We start from the raw sequence: 18,180 nt of genomic DNA, 5'->3' as shown, positions 1-18,180 counted from the left end.
GATTGTGATGTTTCGTCGTTTCTGATACAAATGATTATTGCAGACTGTGCTGCACAAAATCGCGAAGTGACTGTGGCTCTAGGTGCAGTCTCAACAGAATGCCACGTTGCCGTCGTGCTCAATACTGCGTTGCAAGACCTCTTCGAAAGTTTAGAGCAGCAGTGTTTGTGGTGTGTCGTACAATGCATCTATTATGAGGTGCGCTCAACCTCTAGCTGCCTCGTGAACATCAGAATGTCTCCTAGCAGCACAGTTTCAGTACAAATTCTCGTAGAGCACACTTACGTAACATGTCGTGATCAAAAATAAACATTTTGGCAGGTATAGCGGGAGGTGCATTTATTATGTGAATGCGTTCACTGCGAGGTATCCAATTGTAAGCCGTACATGCAGTAGAATCTCGGATGGTATAAATCTTGTGGACTTGCGAAAAACATTCGTATCATCTGAATTTTGTACCATCGAAGATGAACAATCCACATGCAGAAAGAAGTTTGAGAAATACATTCATACAGATCTGTTTGTTTGACAGGGTTTATTCGTGGTCGTGCATTACTGCTTACTATGAGTACCACACAACTAGAGATTAATCGTCTGAGCATCCGCCTTGCATGCAAGAGGTGCGGGGTTCGATCCCCAGTGCCATCTGGTACCCACCGGTGATACAATGGCTACAAGCTTTCCCCTGACCTGGTGCTCGGCTAGTAAGGGTTTCAATTGAAATGCTTGATAAATGGTCGTTGACCCCACCTTGAGAAAAAGAAAAAAAAACCTTGTGCCATGGTGCTCCTTGGCCACAGTTGCCCTTGCACCATAAAAATTCATCATCATCATCACAACTACAGATTACAGTGTCGGCAGTGTGCAGGCCACATGACTGCCGCTCGCAGTATAGATGATGTGCAGGTTAGCACATAGTGCTTGAGGATGTGGTCGTGGCTCACACATTCATATAATCCATAATGGCGCAAGAGAGCATTTCGGACATCTGAAGTTCTGCACATTGTACACAGTGCTCTCCAGCAAGAAAATTTTACCTACTCATATTGTGCCGAAATTCGTGTCAACAGAGACCATATCGTTGAGATTCTACTGTATTTATAATCTGTGTTCTACTGCACTTTGTTTCCTTGTGCTGGACCCCGACCTTGCTAGCAAGCAATGAATGACATGGGGGTGCCCACAATATTACGAGTCAAGTCTTGCCATTAGCAGTGTGGCCTAGTAAATTGTGGCACACCTCAGGAATTGCAGGACACAGCCGTCATGTTTTATTGCGACTTGATTGTTGAAGCTGTGTGTCTGTGTTGCAGCTCCCCCTTGGTTCCTGCCACTCTAGTGCAGGAACATGCTTGTTTTGCACCGAGAGCTGTTAAGGGCACATTCCCCGTTCTCCGGCATTGGCCTAGGCCTAACATCACACCACATTGATTGCTCAGTGTAGTGACACAAGTGACAGTGCAGTGATGCCATGTGTTCTCAACCAAAAGACAAAAATAATGTACCGTACTTACACGATTGTAAGTCGACTTCCCAAATTGCATGTCCGAAAAAAAAAAAAAAACACTGGTGGGCGCGCTCAAAAACAAAAATTTATTGCATAGATGGGCTATTCATCCCCACTTGAGTCATCTTCAGTGGTACTGCTGTCATCGTCGCCACTGCTGCGGTCCCACAGCACATCGTCCTCCATGGAAAGCCCGCACTTCCTAAATGACCGCATCACGACATCGCATGGTCCGGCCGCCCAAGCGGAAATCACCCGCCTGCACACAGCCGCCAGGGAGGCTCTCCTCACGCGCCCTGTTGGCGTAAGTTGCCGCCCGTCCACTGCCAGCCACTCGTTGTACTTACGCCGGAGCAAGTCCTTGAATGGCATGTGTTAATGCCAACGTCTAGCGGCTGCAGCTGCCCCGTCAGACCGCCGGGAATCAGCAGCATATCATTATCTTCTTTTCGGAGCTCTGCCTTCACTTTCGTGGCAAGGTGGCTGCGAAATGAGTCCAGCACGAGGAGGTTCAGATTGCGGTCTTTGAGGGATGCTCCTGGCCTCAAAAGCCACACCCGACAGTACCAGTCAATAACTAAGTCGTCCGTCATAAAGCCTTTTTCGTTCACTCGCACAATCACACCTTTCGGGAACATTTCCAATGGCATAGTTTCTCTTTTGAAGACGATGTACGGTCGGAGCTTTGTGCCATCTGCCAAGCATGATAGCATAACAGTGAACCGAAGTTTCTCATTTCCTGTCGTGAGAAGCTTAACCTCGCGAGCTCCCCTCACGCTCACTGTTGTGTTGCTCGTCATGTTGAAGTAGACTGGAGTCTGGTCCGCATTGCCGATTTGGCCGAGCAGGTATTGCCGCGAGATCGCGGATCTTGAGGGACTGCCTATGGAAGGAGAGAACTTTCTCCTTGTAAGCAGCAGGCAGCTTCTGGCATACACTAGTACGCCGACGAAGAGAGAGGCCAGCCCTCTTCATAAATATCGAAGCCTAAGCCCTGGTGGCTCTGAAGTCTGTTCGGAGTATCCCAGCTTCCGCAGCGAAGACCCGGGCTTGTCGCGTGATCGTTTCACATGTCACTGGAAGGGACCAATCACGTATTTCGGTGACATACGCTGCAAGCTTGACCTCCAGCTTCAGAAAGCGTCCTGACTTCGGCCCATGGAAACCTCTTCGCTTGGAATTGAAATCGAAAATTCTGTCTCGCTGCTTCCGCCGCTCCCACACCAACTGTTCAGAAACGTCGAGCTTGTTGCTTGCCGCGCAGTTGTTGGTTTCTTTGTCGTAAATGATGGCCTCCCTCTTGAACGCTGCAGTGAATGAGCGCCGAATGCTTTTCGCACCTGGAGAGCTCATGGCGAAGCACACGGCCGGCAGTCGAGTCAAATGCACCAACTCCAAGCACCACTAAACAAAAAGTGATCGGTGTCGGGGCGTTGGCTCTTCCAGCAAACATCAGCATTCCCCAGAAGCGCTGCCGTTACGCGCATAATCATCTAGCCGCTGTATTGCGCAACCAACTGAAATAGCGGCTCTTCCATCAGCTAGCGACACTTCCGGGTGCTGGTGCAGACTGCGTTTTGATGGCTAGTGCAGCGCACTTTTAGCTACGCGACGCGAAAATGGTTAGTGGAAATTCTTCTCGCATTCCTCCTGCCCAGCTCATCTTTCACGCTGACGCCTGTTGCCTCCCTCAAGGAAAGACTCGGAAAGTGGTCGCTGCCTGTCACCTGTGTGCATGACACCCGGCGAGATTTAGAGCTATTTGAAGCATCAGAACAAAACTGCTGACTTCTTCTGCCTCTACGCTGGCAATCATATGTTGACTTAAAGTGGTCTTTGCAGTAATTGTGATTTTTCAGATGTTCTCATGGTCCCTAGAGTCTGAAAAAATCTGTCGGCGACTGTATTGTGGCTTGGAAAAGAAAATATAACTTGCAACTTTTTGCTTGGAAATATTCCATCTTACTAGTTTTTAAACCCCATTAATCCGTTCTTGTTTCGTTGAGCCTCTTTTTGAGGCAAATGATTTATGTTGTGCAGTGTTTATTTCCTGTAGGTAATGTCGTATTACCATCTGCCATGTCTGGCTGCTCAACCTTTCTGGGGAAAATAGTGATGGTGAACAGGTGCTAGTAGTAAACACGTATTACTGTATTAGTAACACCTGTTCACACAGCCTGTGCTTTTGTATATATGTGCCTGATGCATTTCCTGTGTGCCCTTGTCTCTCTGCAGGTTCTTCCCCAAGGTTGCAGAGAGCTTCGAGAAGGCCCGGGTAAGTCGATGCACAGCTGAGATATGCGGGCTATGGCAGTAGGGATTTTAAGGGGGGAAGCTGGTCTTAGAAAAAAAATTTTTTTTAATGAAGTCACAATAATGAAATCTTCAACAAAGATATTTTTACGTGCAGATTCCAAATATATGATTCAATTTTATGCAAAACAACTCCTTATGCACTCATATTGTCATGTAGTGGTGACTGCAATCCGGAGAGCAGAAAGATAGCCAAAATGGCGTCTAAACAAAACTCGTTATTTGGGCTGACCAACACCCACAATGGACTGAATCACTCGGCGGCAGCTTAGCAGCAAGCGCGCTCGGCGGTCGTTGCACAGAATGCCCGCTGCTCTCGGCCGTGCTCAATTTAAAGCTGATAATGAACTTTAGAGCTAAAGCGTGAAAAGTTACTTGAACATTCTGCAACAATGCAGAATCAACTCTGCCTGGATGCGATCAATCGAGATAAATCTGGTTGCGTCTTGCATCGCAAACAAAGCTATAAAGCAGCGTGCCGGCAGCTTCGAAGAATAAACGAACAGTACAAAGGTTCGCGGCAATATAATATTGTTATGTAACTTTTTGCTGGGAGCTTTCAATAAATTTTGCTACAGGAAACTTGCTAGAACACATGCCGTTGGCTTGTCTTGACATCTAGCTATGCAATAGTGGCAAAATTATTATCCTGGCTATCGTAGAAGCTGAGTTACAGGGTTTTCAATTTGCCACTTCACGAACAGGAAGAAAAACTTATATTCGTGATGATTTCAAAATCCAGCCGTTGTGGCATGTACACTCCTTCTCTTGTGCCTTGTCTTTTGTGACTGGTTTTTTTCAAGTTACTATGAACCAACTGGCCCGCATTTCAACCCTTCTGCATACTATAACTCCCCTTCTGCAGCAGGCAGGATAATTTTACCCCTATATTGCATAGCTTGATGTCAAGAGAAACCAATCGCATGCAGTCTAACAAGTTCCTTGCGGCAGAATTTCTTTCAAACTCTCGGCAAAAAGTTGCCACTATTTCATGCTTATGCATTCCCTCCCCTCCTTCAAAATGCAGTCTCTGAAAAGCAGTGTTGTACTGTGCGACCGGTTGTTGAGTACACAACTGGCGCTGACTGTGCAAAGTCTGTGCATCCCCCTTTTGCCGCTGACCCTAGTTTATTCCTTTGGGTGCAGAAAATTGAAGGCCGGGTGGCTACGGATGAAGACTTGAAGCTGTCCGACACACTGCGGTACTACATGCGGGACACCTCGGCTGCCAAGGTACACACGTGCCCACTGGATCGTGGCCGGCCAAGTTTATCCACTCAAGTGCCACTTTTGTTGGTGAAAGATCAGGCGGGGGGGTGCGATTAGGTCTTAATGCATCACTCAGTGAAAGGCCGCTTTGCAGTCTGTGCAGTGTTTGGTGACTTCATTTTACATGCTGATTCTGCGTGCGGCTGCGGTTGCATTTTACGCACAGGCACAGGAAGTGTTCTACACCGTCAAAGCTTTACTCTTAACTAGTCAATGTTTAGATCAAGCAAACCACATAGCAGTGATGCGAAATGGGTTTTTTTTTCTTTGGAGCTCTTTTGCAGCAGTTTGCCCATCTGTCATGCTGTTGGCCAAGAGCCATACAATCGGGCAGATGTGACCAAGTAGACTATCTTTTTAAGCTCTTGTTTAATCTGGTTTCTAAGGAATTGATGATCAGTGCATGTGGTGCAGCTAACTGGTGCAAGTGATGAACACACTCCAGCGCAATATGAGAGACACTGTGTCTCTTCTCTTGGCCAGGGAAATATTCATGGAGTCCCACTGAGTCCTTTCCTGAAGCGGGCTAGCCTAATATAGTTAAGTGCCCGAAAGCCAAGGTGATGCTGGGCACAACCAATGGATTTCCTTTTTTTGCCATCTCTTCGCGTAACCAATGCCCTTTTCACAGTGTGTGTGAAAAGTGAAAGCGGTATTGATGATTATGTAGAACCGCTATGAAAACTGCACAGCATGCCCGCCGTTCCCGGTGGCTGTGTGTTTGCTCTAACCAAATTTTGTCCACGGATGGTAATTCCGAGATTCGGTGCCCTAGCCTTTATGTTACATTGTGACGATTGCTTTGTCTTTATTTGTGCTTAGCAATTGTTCATTACAAGTGGATTGGACTGTAGTTGTAGAGAAAAATGAGATTTGGCACCATCACCATCGAGTGGCGTGCACGTGTGTGGTGTGGTGCAGGACCTCCTGTATCGGCGGCTGCGCTGCCTGGCCAACTACGAGAACGCCAACCGTGCCTTGGAGCGGGCCCGGAACAAGAACCGCGAGGTGCAGGCGGTGGGTGCGGCTTCTCCTCCTCGCGACCCTCTCAGGGCAAAGAGCATGGCATAGCCCCTCTGCCTCTCACCACCCCCGAGAGAGAGAGGGTGCTGGCACTCCTGGGTCATGGGTTCAGCCCCCTTTGCTTTGGGACCTTCTTGAGTAGCTGCAAGGACAGGGTTAATTGCAGAAATGTGGGAGAGGCCTTTGTCCTGTGGTCAGAATGATGAGTTGCTGCTGGACAAGCAGCAAATGTCTGCAGTAGGGGTGTGCGAATATTCTAAATTTCGAATACGAATCGAATATGTTTCATAGTCGATTCATATTCGTATCTGAGAAATGATATTCGTGAATTTCCGAATATTTGAAAATTCTCGAATACTCAGCAGCGATCGTATACCGTGCCAACTTTCGTAAATTTGGTTGTGGCAAAAGTTCAATATCTGGGCAGATTATCTGAATATAGAGTTTAAAGTTCCAGGAAAACAGTATAAAGGCACTGTTCTCTTTCTTCTCCATCATTTATCGCATGGACCGATCACATTACGATGCCGCTAGGCTTGACCTTGTGCGCAATTCCGCAAGTGAGCCTTCCCACATACCACACGTGCTGTGAACAAGATGGGGACGACCCACTTCTAACAATTGCAATGCGAAAGCGTGTTTATTTTTTTATCCGTAGTATGTTATCTAATTAAAGCCCACATCCATGGCATTCGTTCTGTCACCTTAACTCTCCGAGGGTGACCACCGCCATCTTGTTTTGGTCAACTACGCTATGCGGGAAAGCCTACTTGCGGAATTTCACGTGAGGCTCCCGAAGGGGCAAGTCGAGGTGTCACAACAGGGTAAGCGACCCTGTAAAAATCCCGCCTATTGCATTTTGCACTGTAACCCATGCACCTCTTAAGTGGGCCTAACGGCAGGCGTGACAACGTTCGGAGGGCCCCTGTCACTAGGTCAAAAAAATAACCTGGCCACGTAGTTTTGGTTTCTGAGCTTCGCCACTTGCCCGTGGCAATGGCAACTGTTGGCCCGCCCATTTGCCAGTAGTCTAACCTCAGCACCGTGCCGCTTTCAGACACTGACCGACGCGTCGCTGACCATTTTTTTTTCCTTTTTAGAAGTAATGTCGCCATTCCTACGTCAATGTGCGTTTTCATCTCGCTAACGTTCGCGATGTCTTACAGCACGCCGAAACTCTGTGCTCGTCACGGGATTACAGGTGTTTGCACGATAGAGCCGCCGCATTTTTGGTAGTTTTTTATTGCGGAATCAATACTACGCCAGGTCTAACCGCCTGTCGTGCATGCCGTGCTTCCCTCAGAGCCGCCCCTGCGCTTGGCAGATGGTGTGACGTCAGCTCTCTCCGTTGCTATGACGACGCGTGGCGTCAGCTCACTCCCCGCCGCAGCTAGAAGGGAAAAAGGGAGCCGCTTCGAATATCGCTCCGTGGTGGCTTCACTGGGATATATAGCGGTGCACTACTCGTTGGTTGATCAGTCTCGCCATGGAAGTTGCCGATGAAGAGTCTATATCTGAATCTAGTTGCTCTACTGCTTCGGAAGAGTTAAATTCTAAGGCGAAAGCTAAGCATGCTTTCGCAATTCAACCAGGTTTAACCAGAGCTAAACTGCAGCCAATTTTTTTTCGGGGCTGCGGGACATTTTATAAATCGACCTTCGAATAATTCAGGCATTTCTGTCGGTTCTTTGAACTCCGAATTAATGAGGTTTTACTAGCCATCATGTTATTTTTGGTTCCAGTTTTGTCATGGTATGGATTTAATTTTGCCTGACCACATTACAGGTTGGATACTGTTTAGTAGCATACATTTCTCCGCATATCATGTTTTTTTTACATGGTGATCAGACAGTTTAGTTTTGTTTATTTCAGTTGCAAAGGCCATGCACTGTTTTGAAAAAAAAAATATCGGCAACAATGTTTGTGTGTTTATCTTTTCTGAATTTATTTTTTGTGCTGACCAGATATTCGATTCGATATTTGAAGCCATTTTTTCTTCATATTCGTATTCAATTTGTATTCGAAAATTTCAATATTCGCACACCCCTAGTCTGCGGGTAATGCTCGTGTTGGGAATATGCGCACTGACCGACTTACTCTGTGCCTGTGGGTAATGTGTTGCTGCTGCCTTGGAACTCGATACTGTCTAAATCACGTGGCCACATGCGCAGTAGTATTCACTGAAAGAAAGAAAAAAGGTGTCGAGGACCTTCAGGGAACATTCCGCAGAACGGCCATTGGAAATGGTGCTGCTTTTAAGAAAGGCACTGAAAATCCCTTTCAAGTTCCAGATACATAAGTGTTGTGCTGGTATATTTCATACTTGGTGCCAGTGGTCAGTGTTAGCAAATGGTCCCCTTGTATAGTGATGGGGCTTTCACAGAACGAAAAGCAACATCACCCAGTATGCTACAGCACTGGTACCGGTGTTTGTGTTTGAGCTGACCCTCATTCTCTGTGTGTGCTTTTTCCAGGCGGAGGCAGCTCAGCAGGAGGCCTGTGAAAAGTTTGAGAGCATCTCCAAGCAGGCCAAGCAAGGTGGGCACATATATACAAAGGCTGAGGATTGTGCTGGGGTTACAATATCGGAAGAAAGCGCCAATTATATCCTCTCGAGACCCAGAGTGCAAATTGACTCTGATTTGGTTCAGACGCTTAGTATAGGGTAATATGCGTTCGAAAACATGATTGAAACATATTTTTGCTGCATTTTAAACTTTTGGCTGTGTGCTTTTGAACAGTGTTCACTATACAGACAGAACTATGTATTTGACTAAGCAATGAGTAAAATAGCTGTCATTGTTCACATGTGTGCTTTTATGTGTCAATTGTACTGTTACGGGTGCTAATAAGTGCTTAGGACACTGGTAGGGAAGCTTTCATTTTTACTGAGCTGCATATATGAAGCACCACTAACCTACTGTATTTCTACATGAGAATTTGTGCACTGACTACGTACTGTACTTACCCAAATATAACACAGCCACGATTGTGGTGAGAGGGTAGACTTTGTGGTCGCAGCAGAGAAAAAACGAAACAGGAATCCAACGAGAGGAACGGTGGCACAGTACACGGAGTGATTAGAAGTTCACAAGTAAAAGCAGCTAAGAGATGGCTTTCCACATCCTTTATGTTTCAAGAGGGTGGCACATGCTGTATTTACATGATTGTTAGTTGGCACGAATGTAAGTCAACCCCCCCCCCCCCCCCCCCCCCCCCTCCCACATATCGCATGCAAGGGGAAAAAAGTCATGCCTATGGGCACATTCCAAAATTAAAATGAATTAGTCATTGGACTACTTGTCCGCGCTTGCGCCATCACCCTCACTAGTGTTGCCGTCATTGCTGCTGCGGTCACACAACACATTGTTCTGAAGTTGTGCAACAAAATCCTCCACTTTGAAAACAATCACAGCACGTCATCGCCCTCTGAAATCCCACACTTGGCAAACAACTGCACCACGACATCACATAGAACAGCTGAAAATTTTGCACCACCCGTTCCGAAATGTTGATCTTGCTGCCTGGTGTGCAGCTGTTCATTTCTTCGACGTAAAGATTGACGGCCATATTGAATATAGCCGTGAACGAGTGCCGAATGCTTGCCAGCCACGGAGCACAAATGACTATAAGCAAAGCACTACGTTTAAAAACTAGCTGACGATTACGATAGTTACGTGATATTTGAGCACAGCTCTTCAAGTACTACCTGCCAACTTGCCACCTGTCGGATGGTGTGTTACGCTGATACGGAATGCGGGAGCAGGCACCTAACAGCTGTGTTGTAAAACTGGCAAAACATGGCCGGCACTCAGGTGTGTCAAACGGAGCCAAACAGAAACTGTGCCTGAGGCATGAGCGGCATTGGCTCTTCCATCAGCTACCGACACTCCCCGGATGCGCTGCTGTTCCGAGAGGCAGTGCCGTCGCGATTGGAATAGCAGCACTCCCATGAGTGCAGTGTGTGCAATTAAAAGTAAAAAAGAAAAAATTATTCTGAACAAGTGCGCAGAATAGCTGTATGCTACTGGGTGTAGCCGTAGAGCAAGGATAAAATTGCAGCCATGCTGCTACATCCCTGATTTCTCGTTTGTCTGGCCTTTATTTATGGCGTCATGCTTTGGTATGGATTGTAAATTGACACCCCACATTCGAATTTTCAAATTTAAAAAATAGGTCTACTTACAATCATGTACATGCAGTAAAATAATGATAAGACCCATAGGATGGTAAGGAGTTCTGTCTAAATTGTGTGCTTTAGGTGGCTACTCGTAAAACAAAGCTTCTCAGTCTCTTGACAGGCGGTGAGTCGTGCCTCCCGAAAGTCTGTGGCTGTACTCAGCAACATTCGTACAAGTCATCTTGTGCAAATTCAATGTCGCCGAAAAGTGTCCGATAGCAATACTAAGGAAAGTAGCAAGAGCACCTTTTCGCATACAACAGCTATGCCAAGCTTTCCATGCACCTGAAGCGGATTACTGCCATTTGCATGCGGCATGGCAGCGAATGTTGAGGGAGTCTGCTGACCTTTCAGAGAATGAAACAGAGGCCTTTACAATGCCTTCAAGTCGCACATTTTCTTCTGTCTTATTTCCTCAGGACAGTGTGTCAAATCTGTGCACAGTGCGCAAGCGTGTTGTCTCCACGGTGAGGAGTTTTGACTGCTCGGAGCTTTTGTTGGTCGACCAATGCTGCATTTTTTTTTTTTTCGTTTCCCAAAGAGACAAAGGTAGTGTGCTTTTGTCTCCGCAAATATTCGATTATAATGCAAGCGGCGACTTTTCACTTTTATTTTTGGTAAAAAGAAATGCACTCTCAGGTAAATACGGTAACGAACCTTTGACAAACCCAGGTTGACTTGTGCTTTGTTGGTCTAATTTTTGTTTTCTACATTTGACTTCCTAGTTCAGCATTGTCTCTCAGCTTCAGTGCCCTGCTGTTTTCCTTTTACGAAACTTGAGATGCATGGCAGTCTGCCACTGAACCACACCACTCTGGTGTGTCTTCTGCTGAGTCTGTGCTGTGTGGGGCACACTGTTGCGAACAGGAGGAGGGTTGGATGCTGCCAGAATGTAGATTGGCTTTCTCGGTAGAATGTCTTGGAACACAGCTAGGGGCCACCTAGAAGCTGTGTTCTCCATTGCTCGCACTGACATCTGTGTTGCTTGAGGATGAAACTCTCGCCCTTGTCTCCATCTTTGCAGAGCTGACTGACTTCAAGACACGCCGGGTGAACAACTTCCGCAAGAACCTGCTGGAACTGGTGGAGCTGGAGCTCAAGCATGCCAAGGTGCGTTTGCACTTGGGTATCATGGGGCACTAACGGCTGGAATCATTCGATCATTAAATGTTGCGTGCACATTCAAAAGTGAGCACATGAGGTTACCATTCTAGGAGGTCCCATGGTTAAAAAAAAAAACAGTTGGAAGGATCACCTGATGCAAAGTAACTCACTGTAGTGGTCGCAAGTTGCTGTTACGTGAATATAAAGAATATATCAACTGCAGTAGTGTGATTCGAATCTGGCTGTACGAGCTTCAGGTGATACGAGCTCGAAAAACTCCCTGGCCAAAGTGCGTTGTGTGTAATGTGCAAAATTTCAGGTGTTAGGAACACTTCAGCGCCCCTACGATGGATAGGAACGTGGGAGCCGCAACCGCACACACGAGCTCTCTAACCATCCCATCACAGACGTCGTAATCGGCAGTCACGCAGTAGTGAGCGTACATAGCCAGTTGCGCAGTATTCACTGGGAGCGCTAAGCGGTGGCACTCAGCCCATATATCGCCAACGCTGCGATCGCCAGTCATGCAGTGGGCATTGGCAAGCAGCGAGTCTTAGGAGCCCGGCCATAAATAAATGCTTTCAGTAAACAATTTCTGTGAAATAATTTGCTGTGCTCTGGCCTATGGATGTTGATTATTTTTTTTATTATGGGAATTTCCGCATGGCCTGAATATTTTCTGCGACCCAGTGATATTTGTATCAGCAAGACAGTACTCCTGTACAACTAGCTCGTAAGGCAGACAAGTGTCAAATAGCATGCGTACAAAGCATGGCAAGGAGTGATAACGGTGGAACAAGAACATGGAAAAGTAAGAAATAACGGGTGCTCTTTTAAATTTTAACTGCCAAATGTCTGTGCGTTGTCTCGTACACTGATGAATTTTTGTGGACAGAATAGCCATCCTCGGTCTCATGCCATGTCCTCAGTGCTGACCACTCTTTGTGAACAACTGTGCAAGTAATGTTGCGTGTGTGTTCCTTTCTTAATATATCCTACTCTTTTTCATTACTTGCCACTTCGTTCCACACAAAACACGGGCTGCTAGTGAATACCACTGTGCCTTGCTTCTCTAACAAGAGTTGAGAGCAGGTTGCAGCTTGCTGAGTGCAAGACATGCAAGATGGTTTTGTGTACCACAATGTGCGCTTGATTGTGGGCATACACTATGGCATCAGCTGAGTCTTCGAAAGAAAAGTGGAGCAGTACAAAACTGCCGTACAGCACTAGCTGGACAAAAGTGACCGTTCCCACATCATTCCATGGGCGGACCACAGCGTATCCAGAATTGGAAGGAAAGGTTGCGGCGTTCGTCCAGGAGCTGCGTGCAAAATTGCTGCCTGTGACTGCCAAATGCGTCCGCGTGAAAGTGGTGAGATCACGGCACGGAGCAGCGAAAGAAGCGAGACTAAGCGCATGTGTACACATGCGTGTACCTCATTCGTTTTCGCCGCTCCGTGCCGTGATGATAAGGTGCTGAGAAACGCTCGGGTCGATGGGCGCGCAATACTGTTAAAAAATTGGCCAGCTGTACATATGAGCAGCATTTAAATGAAAATAAATACTGTCAGCATTGTGCAACCTGTTGAGTCGCATTTGTTTCAAGGCAAGGGTGACTTTTGGTACTTTTTCCATTGAAAAAGATTTTTTTCAATTTCAGAATTGGTTAGTTGGGAGGTCGACCTGTATTCCGGTCCAACCTACAGTCCGGTTTTTATGGTAGCTCCAGGTTTTCTGCAGTGTGAGAGTTTGTCATCTCCGTGCAAGCCAATGCATGCACGTGCTGCACGAAGTCCCTTTCCATGACATGACAAGTTACACAAACGTAGCTGTCATTTGCCCACGACGTCCAACCATCAGTTGTGATTGAAAGCGACTCCACTCCATTTGCAAAAATGTCCCCGAGCTTCTTTTTCACCTTCTCTTTGCTTGATGGGTAGAGGTCCGGAATAATGGCTCTCGAGAACGTTGTCTGAGGCGGCACGGCATAATCCGGCATAACAAACTTCATCATGTCAAGGGAACCCGGTTCTTCGACAATGTCGTAGGGGTGCATACCACGAGCTACGAAGCGAGCTATCATTTTTGTCATTTGTTGGGCTTTTGGGGCAGATGCCTCCATTTTCGGCTGGAAACTGTCGGCTATGGATGGCTGTTGACCACTTGCCTTGCTTGCCCCCTTGAGCATGGATAACCTTTCGCGTGCATCCCGCTTCTCTTGGTAGTCCTTTTGCAAGTCCGGGTGTCTCCTTAAATGCGTTGCTAGGGTTGTTGCCATACGTGTCGGAGGGCGTTCAGGACTGCCTTGCATTTAAGACATCGAGCTTCGGTTCCCGGTGGAATCTTTACAAAACAGTTCCAAATCTGATTGCTGGCCGCATGCCAGTCCCTCATGGTGCTCTCTGGAGTGGTCCAAGGCGGCTGGGATTGATCAAATGCCGCCGCGGCAGAGACAGAGTCACCCACTAAACGCAGTTGACCACACCACCACATGCCACCACACCAACGCCTTTGTTCTGAGCTTTCCTGGCTTGGTTTGGATTGGATTGGGAAAAGTATTACTGAATCCAAAACCGAACTTCTGAAAACGCCTTCTCCCTGCCGCGTGTGGCTATTCGTTCAAGCCGAATACTTCGAAATTTTCTAATAACAAAATTAGAATCGAAACGAATATCGAATACAGTCAAACCCCGTTACAACGAACTTCAGGGGACCGCGGGAAAACGTTCGTTATTCTGAAAGGTCGTTATAGTGAAAGCCCAAAAATTAGCCATAACAATAGCATTACAGTAACGCAAACGTCCTACCTTTGAAACGGTACCTGCTTGAACTCTTTTCTCACACAATGCACACGTGATCGTCGGACAAGGCACATTTATTTGAAATAGTCCATGATCGTCTTCTGACGGGTGCAGCAGAGACTCTGCAGAACGAACGATTCCAGACCGTCCGCATTCTTATGCACGCCTCCGGTCGCTGTGCCGCTTTTGGCTATAAATATGCGGAGTTTTCGCAAGCAGTCCAACGCATCTGTGGCCGACACGGAATGCCTACTTTCCCACTCAAAGAAAACTGCTTTCGCTTCTTCCGCGTGGTTGGAGTTGTTGAGCTCATGGCAACGCGATCGCCGGCACGCACTTCGAACACAATAAAAACCAGAAGAAAAACAAGATGGACAGTCCTGACACGGGTGACAGCACGCGAACAATTGAAAAAACAAGCAAGAAAAACGTGATGCGTACCGCAACGGAGAAGGAAAAAAAGAAGTCTCCGCCCGCATGTTTCTCCTCCAGCGCCATCTCAGGTTTTTGCGGGAAGCAAGTTGCAAGGCGCCTGCTCTTCGCGCTGCGTCGTCTGCTAGCTTGGAGCTCCGGCTGCCGTGACGGATACACTGAAATCTAAGAATCCTCGCATTTTGGGATATGAGTTCGTAGTACTGAGGTGTTGTTAAGATGACATGGAAATTAAATAACGATCGTTATTCTGAAATGTTCGTTATTCTGAAGTTCGTAGTAGTGAAATATTTTTACATTTGAAACTATAAGCAGTCGGCGTGGGATTTCTTAAAAGTTCGTTAATCTGAAATGTTCGTTAATGTGGTGTTCGTTGTAACGGGATTTGACTGTAGCGCATTATTCATTCAACTATTCAAAAATATCGACTATTCGCACAAGCCTAGGTGTTAGTGATCGCAACGTGTCGTAGCTTCTGCATTTGAGGGTTTTGGTGTCTGTAGTTTTTATGGTTTCTAGGTCGTGGTGATAAAAAGCTTCTATTGTCAACTCCCCCTTTTTGGGGCAGTAGGGTATTTAGGTTCTGCGTTATAGCTGAGAAATGAGGCCTAATTTGTGGCACTTTTCTCACATTTACTCTGCAACGGCAGAAAATGTTTCGTAGTTGTGCAGTGAAATCTCGTTGCTACAAACCTCACGGTAACGAATTTTTCATATTTACGAACTTTTCAAGAATTCCCGCCTGTATGCCAATGATTTCAGTGTAAAAATATTTTACTACCAGGAATTTCAAAATACCAAACATTTCAGAATAACGTGCGGAACTCATTTAGTCACTTGTAGTAAAGGCATCTCATTATTATGAACTTGCCCCTGATTAATGGCGCCGGAAACACTACCGAGGTGCTCGACTTACAGTGTGCGATAGCTGTCATCACCAGTCTCGTGCCGAAAGCTGGGCGCGGGACTTTATTTATAGCAAATCATGTGACTTCCGACTTTTTTTTTTAAAGGGTATGGTTGTATGAACGAGGTTTCACCAGCCTCGCTGCCTTGTTTTCCTTTGTGGTGTCGCTATCTCGTGTCTTCAACTGCACCACGAAATTTCACGTGGTGCCGAGAAGAGTAACTCTTGGTTCTGCTGGTGTCTGCGTTAGCGGGTTAAGAACATGCGAAGACAGTTTTCGGTAGAGAAATTATGACAACGAACGGCCCTGTATCTGAGGGCAGACCGAGCTCTTAGTTTCAGTTTTGATTTTCCGAGCTTCGCGTCGGCCCGCAACGATGGCTCGAGCAGCTGAGCACCGTTTCAGACGCTTATTGGCACGCCACTAGTGTTTTCTTTCCTGCTTCGACATCGCTGAGCCATTTCCTTGGCTTCCATCCACATGGTCCCGTCCTTCAAGTGCGCCGAAACTGTGTGCTTGTCACGTGCCGTTCGCTGTTTGTGCAGTGAAGCCCCCACACACGCGACGGCGCCGCTCTTGATGGATATGGCACAGTAGCAATACAGCTCCACTGTGTTGCAGCGTGAAGGATGCGGGAGGCTCTTGCGATTTTGGAGCAGTTCTGCTTTGATGCTCCAGACAGTATGCATTCAATGAAGCATTGATGGAAACGTGAAAAACAGCCATTGCTGCTCTCTTCTCATTTCAGAATCGGGCAACCATTGCCCAGTCTTTCACTGAAGAAGCTTACCATGGTGCAGGCAGCTCTTGACAGTTGTTTCGGGGCCATTCGATAATTCGAACATTTTTTCCAATCCCTTGGAGTTCAATTAATGATCTTTTACTGAGCTAGCTTTGATTTCAGAGTATTTCATTAATATGATATTTCAATATAACGAACGATTCTTGGCGGTCCTGCGAAGTTCGTTGTATCGAGATTTGACTGTAGCTTCCCTGTTGCTCCTAAAACGTGAGGCGCGAGAGTGTTGGCTCACAGCGAGTTTGTGAGCACATTTCATAACCATGGCAGTTTTTCGTTTCTGTTTAGTGGTAAACCCTGGGCTGCTGTTTGGTGTTTGCAGGCGCAGGTGCAGCTGCTCAAGGGCAGCATAGCACTGCTCAAGAACGAGCCGGTCAAAGTGTGAACTGTGCGGGGGGGAGCCACCACTGCCACCGGCCCAGAGTGTTTTCCTGTATCATATTTTTTTTTTTGCTTTCTTCTTTGCTACACACACTCGGGGGAGATCTTTTTTGGATACGCGAAATAAAAGAGCATTCTATTCAGGTTTCCAGGTGCGTCTTGCTTTGCTTTGCACCAGCGACGGTGATCCGGTGGCTTTTGACGGTCGGCTGCCGACGCCAACATTGCAGGTTTGATCATGGCTGCAGAGGTGGCATTTCAATGGACGTGAAATGTGAAACCGCACATGTGCTATGTGATGAGAGTGCACGTTAAACTACCTCACGTGGTTGAAATTATTACGGAGCCTTCCACTGTGGCCAGCCATGTTTGGATGTTGAACCCCACATACTATGCCAATCACGCAATACCTTTCACAAGAATAAAAATGAGTGTTTACACAAATACAATGCAAATTTTTTTCCTCAATTCATCGCTTTCAGAACTCTTATGTATTCAGGCCCAGGGTACCAATATAACGAGATTCTCTTTGCTCCTCAAAACTGCTACAGCAATCTTCATGCAATTCGGGGTCTACTAAGAGCAGCCAACTTCAAGTCATGCAGCACACGTGAGCTAAAGAGCTGGTGGCTGTGAATGTGGTTAAAGAAAGTGTGGGCCCTTGAGAAAGATTCCTCTGAAAGAGCAAAGTACGGAAAAAACTTCACAGCAATTTACAGTGAACACATTACTTTCCAGCACAACTTGTTCAAGGAGAAAGTAAAATTTTAGGCTTTTAGCTAGTTGTATGGTTCCTAAAAGAAGGAACAGCTGTATTTTAAAACCTAGTAGTTCCTCAGCATAGCCGATTTTTCTTACCCTGTGTTTGTCATACAATAGAGGATAGACATGCCGAAACTTTTGTAGTTGCCCATGTGAAATTCGCTTAGCTCAGGATATCACTTACAATTGGATTTAGTATTCTTTCTTGCAGTTTCTGTTTCAGCAGTTGAAAGACTGTTATGACGTCACAAGCGAGCCCAAGTTCTTGCGAGGCATACAAAAACTAATAAACAGCTTTGTTCACTTGCTGCCATTCCGGCTTCTGAAGCATTTTAACGTAAGAGCTCAAATGAATAAACTTGACAAAGCAGAGGTTATATTGCAGTTTTTGTGTGCCTCATGATTTTTCACTCGTTGCAACCATTGTCTGGCAGCTGAAACCAAAGACTACGGAGAAAAAATAGTTACAAATTACGCATTGAGCACTGATGCAATCCATATAGTGATCCATGTTTAATAATGTACGCATCACTCCAGAGCAAAAACACGTTACAAAAAATTTGGTGTCTCAATTCCTCGAAGTGCCATAAAACCGAACACGATGTCAAGAGCAGTAATCTCGGTTGCTGCGTGAGAAGAACTTCCATCGCAGCATGTGCTAATGGTCTCCTTTCTTGGCGTTGTTGCAGAGAAAGTAAGAT

At 46.4% G+C, this 18,180-nt stretch overlaps 1 protein-coding gene across 5 annotated transcripts in view; it reads left to right on the top strand.

Annotated features, from left to right (window-relative positions):
- Snx6 (sorting nexin 6) overlaps nt 1-16,864 on the top strand; it is a 32,556-nt gene extending 15,692 nt beyond the window's left edge. For 4 of the 5 annotated variants that reach the window (XM_077664821.1, XM_077664818.1, XM_077664819.1 and 1 more), the window contains 6 exons: nt 3,743-3,782; nt 4,967-5,053; nt 6,011-6,106; nt 8,587-8,650; nt 11,317-11,402; nt 16,659-16,864. In XM_077664821.1, coding sequence (XP_077520947.1) covers nt 3,743-3,782; nt 4,967-5,053; nt 6,011-6,106; nt 8,587-8,650; nt 11,317-11,402; nt 16,659-16,721 — 436 coding nt within the window. In that variant the 3' untranslated portion in view covers nt 16,722-16,864. Of the gene's footprint in view, nt 1-3,742; nt 3,783-4,966; nt 5,054-6,010; nt 6,107-8,586; nt 8,651-11,316; nt 14,079-15,024 lie in introns of all 5 variants that reach the window. The other variant, XR_013314806.1, reaches the window with a different exon arrangement.
- The last annotated feature ends 1,316 nt before the right edge of the window (nt 16,865-18,180 follow it).

This window comes from Amblyomma americanum, chromosome 5, assembly GCF_052857255.1.
Source record: "Amblyomma americanum isolate KBUSLIRL-KWMA chromosome 5, ASM5285725v1, whole genome shotgun sequence".
Taxonomy (NCBI): domain Eukaryota; kingdom Metazoa; phylum Arthropoda; class Arachnida; order Ixodida; family Ixodidae; genus Amblyomma; species Amblyomma americanum.
This window is presented reverse-complemented; position numbering and strand designations above follow the sequence as displayed.